General features: G+C 40.7%; 1 protein-coding gene across 4 annotated transcripts in view; it reads left to right on the top strand.

The window, feature by feature from the left end:
• The first annotated feature begins 2,669 nt into the window (after window positions 1–2,669).
• The window catches only part of RNF138 (ring finger protein 138), a 32,833-nt gene continuing 21,019 nt past the window's right edge, over window positions 2,670–14,483 (top strand). For 2 of the 4 annotated variants that reach the window (XM_040479145.1, XM_040479143.1), the window contains exons 1-2: window positions 2,670–2,775; window positions 3,306–3,499. In XM_040479145.1, the coding sequence (XP_040335079.1) occupies window positions 3,390–3,499 (110 nt within the window). In that variant the 5' untranslated portion in view covers window positions 2,670–2,775; window positions 3,306–3,389. Of the gene's footprint in view, window positions 2,776–2,929; window positions 2,988–3,305; window positions 3,500–14,483 lie in introns of those variants that run through there. The other 2 variants (XM_040479146.1, XM_040479144.1) reach the window with 1 other exon arrangement.

The raw sequence follows: 14,483 nt of genomic DNA, 5'->3' as shown, positions 1-14,483 counted from the left end.
ATGCAAAGTCAGGGACACGGAATGGCTAGATGAAATGATTCTCCCTCCCAGGCTGGGAGAGGAGAGGGCCCCAAGGGATGCCACGGATGGTGGCTATGTTGAGAGCAGAGCCTGAGGGGCCTTCCGTGTTGAGGGTCAAGGAATTCGAAGAGAATTGTGACAGAGCTACAGAGGGCTCTACGGTGTTGGTGAGGCTGAGTCAACCAGGGTACACACGACCCGCGCCTTCGCCCAGCTGAGTCAGGCAGAAGTAGCCTTTACCAACAGCTACCAGCAGCAGAATGTCCGGAACACAACGCATCTCAGAGTGGAGCCAAATTAGCCTCCCTGCAGAATAGTCCAGCAAGAATTCAAAGGAGACCTTGCAGATGTCAGGACCCGGGTTCTCCAATAGTGTCTCAAGTTCATGTCAGCTACCCCTTGTCCTCCGTCTTATCCTCCCAGATGCCATTTTGAGGGGAGCAGACTGAGAGAGATGGGATATTAAAAGCTTAAGTGTTTTAACCTAAATGTAAAGAAACTGATTAAATTATGGCAACAGAGTTTAAACTAAAAAACATTTAGAGTTTTTCCCTTACTGCCCAAAGGCTGTATTTTATTTACACAGCTGAATGTATTTTGAGTAAATCTGTGACACTGCCATAAAAATATCATGTAATTTTTCATGTGAAATGCTGCCAAGAGAGAAAATTATGTCTTTTGGCTATTATGGTTTATTTGTCTAAGCTTAACACTCAGAGGGTAACTACATTTTCCTTATACCCACATTTGTGGAGGATTTCTACATACTGTCAACTATATGTATGTAGAAATCCACCAAATAGTATGTAGAAATTCACCAAAAATGTGGGTATAATGACTTCTTAGAATATGAGAAACAATGCAAACACGTTTGGATTAGGGCATGGGTAAAGCTGACATTGTAGAGGAAGAATGAAGCAAATAAAATTAAACTCACAAAATTAATGTTCTGGTTAAAGATTCTCAGTGAGTAAAGGGAAACATTCTTTTTAATAGAAAATACACTTTCCTGGGTGCCTGGGTGGCTCAGTCAGTCAAGCATCTGACTTCGGCTCAGGTCATGATCTCACAGTTTGTGAGTTTGGGCCCCGCATCGGGCTCTGAACTGACAGCTCAGAGCTTGGAGCCTGCTTCAGGATCTGTGTCTCCCTCTCTCTGTCCCTTCCCTGCTCTCACTCTGTCTCTCTCTCTCTAAAATAAACAAACATTAAAAAATTAAAAAAAAAGAAAATACACTTTACTTCCTAAAGTGGTCAAAACGAGCAAAATATGATTGGAAATACATCAAAAACGTGAAGTTTGAAATCCAAGAACCATTTTATAAGTAAATTTGAAAAGTACCTGGACTAATGCTATTTGGTGTCTCTCCTGTCAACACCTGTTTGGTGTTTCTCCTCCCAGGAAATCTGAAGCTAAAATTAGCTTTCCTGCTCTGCTTCCACTGTTCCTGCTAGGGAGGAAAATGTTGTAGTTTGGTAAAGGGAATTAGCTGTTCATTGGATAATTCAGTAAATATTATTCTATGAATTGTCATTTTAAGATGCATAGTGAGACCCACTTCCTCCATAAAGTTTTCTCTAAGACCATACACATCCAGTCATCCCACTTTCTATCCTCATTATAGTCACTGTTTATGAAAAACAAAACTTCGGCAAATACCATTTTTTTGGTCCTTTTATTTCATCAGACACCCAAGAGTGTCAACTAGTCAAGAGCAAAGTTCAAGACACCAGCATAATAACATCTAACAGTTCCAAGGACAATGGCTTCAGTTTATGATTCACTTAGACTGTAGTGGAGAGCCTTAACAAAGCAGGGTAAGGATAATTTTCTTTTCTTTTCTGAAACTAATTGAGGATGCTCTATAATGTTCCAGATTTTCCTTAGCTCCTTTCATGCGGTTGTGATCCCATCCAGATGTATCTGGCCCATAAACAAAAATATAAACATTTAAACTAGTGAATAATGATGAAATGTTTAGATCCATGTTTCTACCTCACTTTTCTTCAAAGGCATCAGAAAACAAGGTGTTGGGTGGTGGAAGAATGCATCTGCGAGAGTAACCCGTCAGGCTGTGTTAAGGGGGAAAGTTCAAACCCTCTCAGGGGAGCTTATTATTTAATTTTTCCTCCTCAAAGGATCGAAATTGCAGAACGGATATCTACTTGTTTCGTAACACATCTCGACATGATCAAAACATTTTGTCAGGGACAAATAGTAAGGTCCATACCTTTAACATTAGGGAATATTTTTTGAGGAAAAATTCCTGGAAAACCCAATATATTTGATAGAAGCGGCGAGAAATGGTGTCCCCGCTAGGGGGAGACGTGGCGGGGGGGGGGGGGAGGAGCGGTGTACAGGTGGGCACCCAGCTGTTTATGTCACAACCAGCGGCGGGCGCGACGCGCCGGTTGCTATGGAGGCCGCTCTACCCACCCCGCCCTCTCCCCCCTCCTCTGTCAGGTGTTCGCCGCCCCCTGGTGTTCGGCAACCCGCCCGGCTGGCTGCAGGCAGAGCAATGCCACGGGAGGGCTGCTGGAGGGGGCGGTGGGATCCCGGTGCACCATGAGCCTCGGGCCCGGCCCCCTTTCGGGCCGATAAATGCTAAGCACTCTTCTCGCCAGTCCCCTCCCGGCCTCGGCTGCCAAGGCAGCAGCGGCCGGACTAGAAGACCGAGGACGGCGCAGGGCCACTTCTTCACGGACCCGCGCGGGGAAAGCAGCTCCAATCCCCGCGCGTCTCCCGGGCTCCTAAGTGAGCGGCTACGCAAGCAGAGTGGAGGGGCGGGGCGGAGCGGGGCGGGGGCGGTGTGGGCGGGGCAGGCAGCCTTGGAACTGGCTAGGTAGCGGGCCGCAGCTAGACGGCTGTGCGGGCGGGGCCAGGGGGTGGGGGTGGGGGTGGGGGGAAAGGAGTCCGGAGGCGGAGAAGAGGGCGGGGGCGGAACCGCGGCCGCCTCGTGGAGCCAGGTAAGGGAGCGGCCTCGGGCGGGAGGCAACTGCCTGGGGGCGGCCTTCGTTCTCGCGCGGAGGGGCGGCGTCCCGCGTACTCCGAGCCAGGGTGGAAGCGAAAGTGAAGCGGCTGACCGGTTTCTCCACCGTGGCCTCCAGCCAAGCACCTCGCCCACCATTCCGCCGGGAGGAGCAGCCCTAAAGGCCGGCCCTCGCCCGGCGCGTGCGGCCGTAGCGTCTTAGCGTTCGGCCCCGCCCGGTCCCGCCCTGCCCCGCCCCCTTCCTGGCGCGAGCCGCTTCCTGACGCGATTCCCCTCCCCCTTCGGGTTCGCGTAGGGAGTCGGGCCCCGGGCCGCCACCGCCAGCTCGGCTGCTGTCGCCGCCGCTGCCGCCATCGCCTTGATTCCCCCATCCCCCGCCATGGCCGAGGAGCTCTCTGCGGCCACGTCCTACACCGAAGATGATTTCTACTGCCCTGTCTGTCAGGAGGTGCTCAAAACGCCCGTGAGGACCGCGGCCTGTCAGCACGTGTGAGTAGACGCCTCCTCCCCCGCGGGGAGCCGGGTGGTCGTTTAGGCCCGGCATCCAGCCCCGGACCCTCGGCTGCGGCCTGGCAGGAGCGGAGCCCACTGCGACCTGGCCGAGCTCCCCTCGGCGCGGAGGGCCTGTTGCCTCCCGCCCTCCTCCCGAGCTCCGGGCCAGCTTCCTGCGCCCGCCCCGGTGCCCGAGCCCCCGGCCCCCGGGTCTCCATCCCTTGCTTTCGCGCCCCCGGGGTAGTGGCCAAGCTTGTCTCGGTCGTGTCTTCAGGTCCCGGAGGCCCCCTCTCCTCCAGGCCCGGGAGGAATTGCAGGGAACGTGGAGCCTTTTTGTTTCCTAGCAACCCGAGTGAGGGCTGGGGTGTCGAGTGTCAAAACCGGCCGAAGGTGCCCGCACCGGCGCGCTCGCCTTCCTCGCCCCACTACCCCCCACTCTATGACCTGCCTTGCTTTAAAGTTTTTCCTTCTTTCGGAACCTTGGTCCATTCTTTCCAGATCCAAGAACGCTTATCTAACTTAACCTTTCCACCCTGCTTCACAGACCACTCTTGAAAATGTTCCCCTCTCCTTTAAAATTCAGTACATGTTAGAATGATCTAGAACGGGTTTTCTTCTCTCACGTTAGAACTGACAGGATTTCCGGGTATTGAAGTGATAGTTTCCTTTTGTTTTACCCTTCTGCTTATTACTTGGTTACTATGAAGGTGGAGATGGGAAAGGAAGATTGCTGTTTCGTGGAATGAACTGAAGATAAGGCAGTAACTCCAGGAGTGAGGGAGAACACAAAGGGATTAGATGAGGTGGCATGGTGCTGTTCGATTTGGCATACTTACAGGAAGAACTTCGATCATCCTACAGATAATTTTGGTAGAGTGTCAGTAAGAGTTGGAAGAAGCCCTTCTTGTAAAGATATGTAGCACATCTGACAAACCTGGCTGCTGATCAGAGTCCTTGAGGAACTTTGTAAGTAAACATACCAATACCTAGGCTCCATTCCAAATTTACAAAAGAATTTCTGGCAGGTGAAGCTTGGAAATCTTTATTTGAAGAAAGACACTCAGATTTGAAAGTTCTGTGTGCTTGCAAATAGCTGAAAAGAATGGGACACATTTATTTATAAATGTATTTCTTTTTCCTTCAACCCTTTTTTTTTTGAATTTTGAGAGATAGGTTTTGTAATTTCATAAAGAATGGAATGAATTTTGGGTTCTTAATCAGAGATTTTATTACAGTTATTTGATACCCATTTTTCTCACTCTGATCCTCAACCTTGACTGCACTGTCTACCTTACTCCTATTATGCGGTCATTGTGTGAGCCAGGAGTATGTAACTTTATAGGAGTTGTGCCAGTTAAGTTTTGTTGTTATGGGACATGAATGACTGTCTGAAATTGCTTTATTTGGTGCAACAAATGCAGATTGTTGGAGAAATATTTTGAGATGTTATGTTAAGGGCACAATGTATGCTTTATTGCCTTTAAACTGTCAGTGTTCATTATTATAATTTGATGCCTTTCCTATGCTTGTGCTGGCAGTGGGTGGACAAAAGGGAAGGTAGGAGGTCAAAGAGGAAGTGTTTCTGGACAGAATCCTTACCCTTTGGGTCATTGACCTCATAGAACTCATTGTAATCTGCAGCTCTCCTCAAAATTCCATGCAGTTTGCTCTAGTTTGCTTCCCTTGTGGGACATTTAAAAAAATACTTTTTAATGTTTATTTAGTTTTGAGAGAGACAGAGACAGAGCGTGAGTGGGGGGGGGGGGTCAGAGAGAGAGGGTGACACAGAATCTGAAACAGGCTCCAGGCTCTGAGCTGTCAGCACAGATCCCCACGCGGGGCTCGAACTCAGGAACCGTGAGATCATGACCTGAGCTGAAGTCGGACGCCCAACGGATTGAGACACCCAGGCGCCCCTCCTTGTGGGACATTTTAAATCAGACTAATTTGGCTTGACATCTAGGGTATGGAAAGGAGAGTGGAGATGGTTGTTGAGGATCTTTTTCTAATCATCTCATTGAACTTGGAGATGACTAAATGTTACATTTACTAGACTAAACGTAAAAATGAAATGTAGGGTAGATTTTATTGGTAAGAAGAATGAACATTTACTGCTTTATCACCCCATCTCCTCCCTCCCCGCCCACAGACACACATGCTCTAAGGTTCTGCCTGAACAGTGAATTAAAGTAGGTGGTGGGGGGGGAGGAGTTTTATTTGGAAAGGATGGTAATGGTGGAACAGGGCCTTGATTGACTAGGAGTTTGGTGGGGAAATGCAATTGTTTTAAATAACCTAGTTTACCATGTCATTTGCTCTTCCCTTTTCACAAAAGGCAAACCTATGCCTTTAAAAGTGCTTATTATATTTAGCTACAAAATCAGTTTTTGATTCATTGATAGTAAGAAATGAGTGATAAGAATTTTGGATCACTGTGGATCTGTTAGAAAGTAAAAAATTGTCACTGCCATTTCAGTGACAGCAAAGGATTTGCACACTGCCTATTCTAATCAAAGGAGCAGGTTCATTATCATTAGAATAATTGCACCAAAATATAAATTCCTGTATAATCCTCTTTAGTTCCTTCAAACAGGAGATGTTGAATGTTTTCTGTATGTCAGATAGAAAGAATACAAAGTGCTCTTTTCCTGGGGACTGTTAATAGACTAGTGGAGAAGACCTAAGCATGTATATGATCTGGAAGCAATTTAAGAGGAAAATTTTATGTGAGCATTGAGAGCAGGTGTCAAAATCAGCCTATGACTAAAGGAGAGATTTCCTCGATGAAGCAGTATTTTAGGTCAGAATTGATTATTCAGGGCTTATTGGGGAATACCCTGATTAGGTTTATGGTATATTCAGAGGCAAGGAGGAGTTCTAGAGAATGACTATTTCCAGACTACAAATTTTGGCTGGAGCCAAAGGATGAGTGTAGTAGATAGAGTTTAGAGGTATTGGCAGGAACTTTCTCTATAAGCCAATTCGAACTTTTTCCTGAAAGCCAAAGAGATCTGTTCAATAATTTTTGGCAGAGGAGCAGCATGATCACATTTCACATGATTAATTTAGTAGCAGGATCCAGCTTTGGTGTAGTGGTGAGACTAGTGAAGAGGTCAATTACTGATGTGTCAGAGAAAAAAAATGGTTAGAACCTGAACCAAGGTAATGATAGTAGGAATGGACAGAAGAGATTCCTGACATTTTAAGGAAACCCATGTAAGATTTCGTGATGTCCCATAGTTAAGTGTATGTATGTGAATGTGGAATACATGGAACTAAAGCTATGAGTATGGATGGTAGCCACTGAGGGAGGTCTGTAAGTTGGAAGATAGCAGAGGACCTAGATACGACAAAGTGCTAGAGACTATGTATTTACATCTGGAGTAGAGAAAAGTGCAGCTTGAGAAGGAATGGACAGGATAGGGAGAAAACCAGGATAGAGTGTGACATGGAAGCTGAGAAGAAATACAAGGAGACAGTAGTTAGCAGTGTTAGTGGCCTTAGAGTGGTCAGATGCAATATTTTAAAAAGCAAACATAAATTAAGAACATTAAAGTTGAGCAGGTATTCAAAGTAAGGTTTAAGAAGAAGGTACCGTGCTCGCTCCGGCTGCACATATACTAAAATTAAGAAGGCACAGACTGGCATAGTAGTAAGGTATTTCTTTTGGTGTTTTCATTTGTAATCTTCAAAGGCTCTTTGAACCAAACCTCTCTTCTTTCCTGTTTTGAATGGTCAAGGGAATAACGTTTGTGCATGGTTAGAAAGTAAGCTTCATTGTGGTGAAAATTACATATAATACGTTGATGCCTTGCCATACTCTTGAAGTTGGAAATCTAATGTTTGTTTTTGTGCATCTCTGTAAGGAGGCATCTCTAAAACTGAGATAAGGGGAGCTTAGATGGCTCAGTTGGTTAAGCATTTGACTTTGGCTCAGGTCATGATCTTGCAGTTTGTGGGTTTGAGCCATGCATCAGAGAGGCTCTCTCTCAAAATAAATAAACTTATAAAAAATGATAATATAGGGGCACCTGGTGGTTTAGTGGGTTAAGTGTCTGACTCTTGATTTTGGCTCAGGTCACTGTCTCATGGTTCGTGGGCTCCAGTCACGCGCTGGGCTCTGTGCTGACAGTGAGGAGCCTGCTTGGGATTCTCTTTCCCACTCCCTACCCCTCCCCTGCTCTCTTTCCCCTCAAAATAAATAAACTTTTAAAAAATGAGTCAATGTATCAGCTTTTACTTCTCATTAAGCACATACTTGTATGATTCCTTATTGACCTGCTTTGTATTGTCCAGTTCCTGAATTTTCAGTTTATATTTCTCATAATTTTAACAACTTTATTTTGTTTGAGCAGTCATATTCTAAATATATACTTTAAACTTTTCTTCTTTCCTACAGACTTATTATAATTCTGGAAGGTAGACTTGTATAGGTTTTTGCTGACTTAATGAATGCTGCTGTAAACCATCTTTTTTCTTTATTTTTTTAAAGATTTTATTTTTAGGTAATCTCTCTACCCAGCATGGGGCTTGAATTTACAACCCCCAAGATCAATAGTCACATGCTCTACCAACTGTATTTATAAAATGACATAATTAGAAAACAACTGTGCTATTTAATTGTGTAACAGAAGATTGACTTAATTTAAAGTCCTGAAGACTAACTTAAAATGTGTGATTTTTTTTTTTAGTTTAAGTTGTTATGGGGAATGATTTTGACTATAGACTAGGAAGATACAGGGTACTAGATTTTTAAATAATATGTGGTGTATATATGCATAAATACTGCAATGTGTGTGTATATGTGTGTATGTATATATATGTATATAAAAAGTACACACACATACACACATACAGGGACTACTACTCAGCCATAAAAAAGGATGAGATCTTGCCATTTGCTACAACATGGATGGATCTAGAGGGTATTATGTTAAGTGAAATAAGTCAGAGAAAGACAAATACCATATGATTTTACTTAACATGTACAATCTAAAAAACAAAACAAATGAACAAATAAATGATGAACAAATGCAAAACAACTCATAAATACAGAGAATAAACTCCTTGTTGCCAGAGGGGAAGGGTTAGGGGATGGGCTAAAAAGTGAAGAGGGATTTAAGAGGAATAAACTTCCAGTTACAATATAAGTCATGAGGATGAAAAGTACAGCATAGGGAAGTCAATAATAAGGTAATAACATCCCATGGTGACTGATGGTGACTCTTCTTACTGAGGTAGGCATTGACTAATGTATAGAATTGTCCAGTCATGATATTGTACACCTTAAATTAATATAGCATTGTATGTCAGCTATACTTCAGTAGTAAAAATAAAAAATCCATTCTCAAGAATACCAAAAACTTACTTTGACAATTGCAGCTTTATTTCTTTTGAAAATTAAAATAGTTTTATTTTTCTGTTTATAAAAGTGACATAATTTATAGTGCAAAAAGATACAAGGAATGAAGTGAAACTCACAGTGCCAGCACCCTGATTGTAGTTGAGAACAGTATGCTGTATCTGTTCCAAAGGGTGGCTGGCTAACTGATGGTTTTAACTGATTTATGTATCTTTATCTTTCTATCATCTATCTATTAATATTTGATTGACTAAATGGGATTTAGTGATTTAGTAATTTAGATTTGCATCTTTTTCCCTCCCCCTTCTACTTTGTTTTGAAACCAGTTCTATTTAGCAAATTCAAATAGTCCAGCCAAAGGGAGATGAGGAATAAGCAAACAAGTTCTATTTACTTATTTATTTAGTTGGTTTATTTATTTATTTTGAGAGAGAGAGAAAGAGAGAGGAAAGAACAGATAGAGAGTCCCAAGCAGGCTCCTCACTGTCAATGCTGAGCTGGATGCGGGGCTGGAACTCACGAACCCCAAAATCGTGACCTGAGCTGAAGTTAGACGCTTAACTGACTGAGCCACCCGGGTGCCCCAAGAATAAGGAAGTTTTGTATCTGAGGAAGCTTGGTGCTTGGTGGTACAGAAGAAGGAACAGTAGAATTGGATATAAAAGACTTGAATAACTTTGTACTTAGAACATTTTTGGAATCAGCTGATTTGACTAATGTCCTCACTGTAAGCTCTGTTTTAAAGGCAGCAACCTAAGTCTCCTTTTACTTACTGAAGCCTACTATACACATTCACTATTGAGTAAAGGAACGAATGGGCTCCAGGCTCTGAGCTGTCAGCACAGATCCCAATATGGGGCTTGAACTCACAAACGGTCCTATCAGACCTGAGCCAAAGTCAGACGCCCAATGGATTGAGCCACCCAGGCACCCCTAATTCACAATTCTAAAGGTACGAAAGGAAATATGTCTTCCCAAATCACTATTACTTTATACATTCTTTCAGAGATATGTATATAAACAAGGTTACAAATATTATTTTTTGTTGTTCACAGAGCATTCTATATGCAATTTTTTGTGTCGTACTATTTTCATGTTACTATTTTGAGGATCTTTCTTTTCTCTCTTCTTTTTTTTTCTTTTCTTTTCTTTCCTTTTCTTTTCTTTTTTCTTTTCTTTTCTTTTCTTTTCTTTTCTTTTCTTTTCTTTTCTTGAGAGAGCGCGCACATGAGCAGGGAGGAAGGGCACAGAGGATCCGAAGTAGGCTCTGCCCTGATAGCAGCAAGCCCCGTGCAGGGCTCGAACTCACAAACCATAAGATTGTGACCTGTGCTAAAGTCGGACTGAGCCACCCAGGCACCCCTGGAGATCATTCTATATCAGTACATGTATACATATTATGGTTTTAGAGTTTTCTTCATTTATTCAACCAACATTAAGTATCCATTATGTGCTAGTAGTGTTATAGATACTAGGTCTGTAATATTCAACAAACCAGATAAAAATCCCTGACCTCATGGAACATATTTAGTGTTCTAGTATTCCATTGTTTGATGTATCATTATTTAACCAATTTCATATTGATGAACATTTAGGTTGTTTCTAATCTTTTACTGTTTTAAATAATGCTGCAGTGATTAAATTTGTATAAATGCCATTTCACATGTGAAAGTTTTTTCTGTAAGATCAATTCTCACAAATGAAATTGCTGGGTCAAAGTGTAAATACAAGGGAATTTGTCAGCTCAGTCACTCACCGAAGATGGCCACTCTAGAGTCTTTTGCATAGCAAATGTTTTATAATTTTTATGAAGTCCACTATATCATTTTTTTCTATTTAGAATGTGCTTTTAACATCAAATCTGTGTAGCTCTGTATTGTGAATATTTTCTCCTCTTTTTTTCCCTAAGAGTTTTGTAGTTTACTATTTTGCATTTACTTCTATATATTAGTTTCCTAGGGCTGCTGTAACACATTCCACAACCTTGGTGGCTTATAATAACATTTATTTTCACGTAGTTTTGGAGGCTAGAAGTCTGAAACCAATTTATGTGGACCACAGTCAAGGTGCTGGCTAAGGCCTGAGGCCCTTCAGAGACACTGCTCCAGTCTCTGCTCATCTGAACTCTGTATGTATGTCTGTGCCAGATCTCTCTTTGCCTCTCTTACAGAGATGCTTGTAATGGCATTTAGGACCCACCTGGATAAGCCCAGCTAATTTCCCCATCCCCAAATCCTTAACTTTAATCAGGTCTGTTGTAATATAAGGTAATATTCGCTTGTTCTGGGCATTAGAAAGTGAATATATCTTTAAAAGTTTCTTTTTTCTTAATGTTTTATTTATTTTTAAGAGAGAAACAGAGAGAGAGACAGATTGTGAGTGGGTGAGGGGCAGAGAAGGAGACACAGAATCCGAAGCAGGCTCCAGGCCTGTCAGCACAGAGCCTCTGAGCTATCAGCACAGAGCCTAACACGGGGTCAAACCCACGAGCTGTGAGATCATGACCTGAGCCGAAGTTGGACGTTTAGCCGACTGAACCACCCAGGCACCCCTAAAGTGAATATATCTTTATATGGCAATTTCCCAGTTTACTACAATCCAGGATCTGTTTTAATTTTTGTATAAGGTGGCAGACTTAGATTGGGGTTCATTTCTGTGCCTATGGATGTCCAGTTGCTCTAGCATCATTCACTTGTTGCACCTTTGTTAAAACACTTTTGCTTTTTTTTTTTTTTTAATTTTAAATAAACTCTATGCCACCCACACACACATGGGACTTGTACTCACAACCCCGAGATCAAGAGACACATGCTCTGCCTACTGAGCCAGCCAGGAGCCCCAGTCATTTTTGCTTTTTAAGATCTATTTTTGCCAGTCTTTAAGAAGTTTCAGTATTTATTTAATAAAACTCTGTTTTGCCTTTATTACTTTATAATGTGTATTTCTACTAAAAATCTTTATTTATGTCTGTATTTTGAATAAAGTTCTAAGTTAATTTTAAACCTGATTACTTTGTTTAATTTTTTATATGAATATTTTTCACTGTTTTTGACACTATCAGTAATCTTTAATAATGTTCTTACTATTTGGAGAGTTTATATTGTACAGTTGTTATGTGTTTTAATTTTGGAGGTTAATTGAAGATTTTCTAACCAAACATTTTGTCATCCAAAGTGATTTTTATTTCTTGCTTTTCTGTATTTTATGCCTTTAAATCTTGTATTTGTAGCCATGTCCATATTTTTGAAAGTAGTAATTACTGTATTTGTTTCTACTTTTTAGTAAAACTTCATTCAGCATTGAAACATGTTTTATACTTTATAAAAATAGAATCATGCAGTTGTACTCTCTTGCATCTGGCTTCTTGAGCTGAACATTATGTTCATCCATATTCATTCTTATTACAGTATCCTATAGTTTTAATTTTCTGAATATGCTATAATTTGTTTATTCATTCTTCTGTTGATGGACATTTGTGTAATTTTCAGCTTTTGGTTATTACCAGTAGTGTGGCTATGAACTTTCTAGGAAATTTCTTCAGATCATATTTGCAGCTCTGTTGGGGATAAACTTTGGAATGGAATTACTAGTGGGTACCGTCAGTTTTCCAAATGGTTGTATTCTATCAGTTTACACTCTTACAGATTGAATGGGAGTTTAGGTTGGCTCACATCTTCCCCAACACTTGGTATCTTTCATCTTCTCCTAAAATTTTAGTTATTCTGTTATGTATGTAATGTTATCACATTTTTATTATTTTAGTTATTTAGTTAATAAGTGGGCTTTGAAATTTTACTTTATTTTATCCCCTCCCTCTAAATATAGCATTTTTGCATCTTGGTTAAGATCTTCTAATGTTCTGTGTTTGTATTTTATTTATAATTGTTAAATTAGCATATTGACTAATTTACCTTTAATTGTTAACTGTTCCACTTGATTTCTTTCATTCAAGCATCATCATTCAATGATGATACATGATTATCTCTTGTAATGAATTTTGCTGGTATGAACTTTGACAGTTTTCAATTGTTTATTTAGAAAGTTAGCTTAATAGTTTGGTGACAGTTTTGCTTTCATCTTTTTGTTATTTCTCTTTGGTAGCTTATTAGACTTGGCTTCTCTAATATTACTTATCAGTCTCTTCTTTTTCTCTCTTTTTCTCTGAACACTCCTTTAAATGTTTATATTTCTCTAGATTGTTTCTTTAGTGCTCTTTTGCACTTTATCTGCTCTCCATATTTTTCTCCCTAATTTCCAGATCCATATTTCCAGGTCTTTACTGGATATCATGTATTGAGATATTTGTAGGCACTTTGTACCTTTCCTCTGTCAAACCAACTCTTACAATATTTTTTAACTTGGTTAATATAGTCACCTTTTACTCAAGTCTTCTGGTTATAAATGCTTATTTTTCTCATTCTCCCACAAGTTATTCTCAAAAAATTCTGTTGATTTTATTTGTTAACATAGGAAGCTCCCTGATAACTGTGTCTATAAAATAGAAATCCCGTTTCTCCTATTCCTGCCTTAGTGCAGACCTTATCATGGTCTAGACTGTGGCTCCAGTTAGTCTTGTTTTTTTGTTTTGTTTTGTTTTTTGTTTTTTTAGTCTTGCTTTTTTGGTTTGTTTCTGATTCATCCTCCCTTCTTTTTTTTCTCTTTTATGGTCCCTTTGATTAAAGAGTGCAAACACTGAAACAAAGAATTTAAGTTAAAAGTTTATTAAAAATTTACAAAATATATAGACCATTAAATTTTAGTTTTTAAACAATTGAATTTACAAATGATGGTTTTGTAACTTTGTGGTTTTTATACTTTCTGAAACTACTAAAGCTTGAAACAGCACTCAGGCTTTTGGGATGCCCTTTCTTTAAAAATGATTTTGATAAGTATTGACAAATTGTTATCCAGAAATGTAGAGCACTCATTTCCTTTTATCTTCTAACACTGGTTATTATTTCTAAAACTAGTTTTTAGTTTGACGGCTGAAAGATGGTATCTTGGTCGTGTTTACTTTGCATTTTTTGACTCCAGGTTATAATGAATATTTTTAATAATTTATGGTCTTAATTGGTAATCATATCAAATGCTATGTTAGTGATATTAGCTACTATTTATGGAGTACTTTCATAACTGTCAAAAATACTGTGATAAGCATTTTATTGTATTATCTGTTTTAATCCTCTGAATAACTGTATCAACTGTAGATACTTTTCATTTTGTGGGTGAGGGAACAGATTGTAGGGGAGAAAAGTGACTTGTTCAATGCTGCATAGTTAGGAAACTTATTTCCTATGATCTGTTACACTAGTCGCTCTCAACTTTAGTTAGATGAGGAAGATTGAATATTTGTACTTATAGGGGATTGGATTAAATGTATATGGACTTTGGACCCCATATATGATGGCTATGATTTATCTAGTTTTTTTTTTTTTTTTAATTTTTTTTTTCAACGTTTTTATTTATTTTTGGGACAGAGAGAGACAGAGCATGAATGGGGGAGGGGCAGAGAGAGAGGGAGACACAGAACCGGAAACAGGCTCCAGGCTCCGAGCCATGAGCCCAGAGCCCGACACGGGGCTCGAACTCACGGACCGCGAGATCGTGACCTGGCTGAAG

Source organism: Herpailurus yagouaroundi, unplaced genomic scaffold, assembly GCF_014898765.1.
Source record: "Herpailurus yagouaroundi ecotype Mexico unplaced genomic scaffold, PumYag 142, whole genome shotgun sequence".
Classification (NCBI taxonomy): domain Eukaryota; kingdom Metazoa; phylum Chordata; class Mammalia; order Carnivora; family Felidae; genus Herpailurus; species Herpailurus yagouaroundi.
This window is presented reverse-complemented; position numbering and strand designations above follow the sequence as displayed.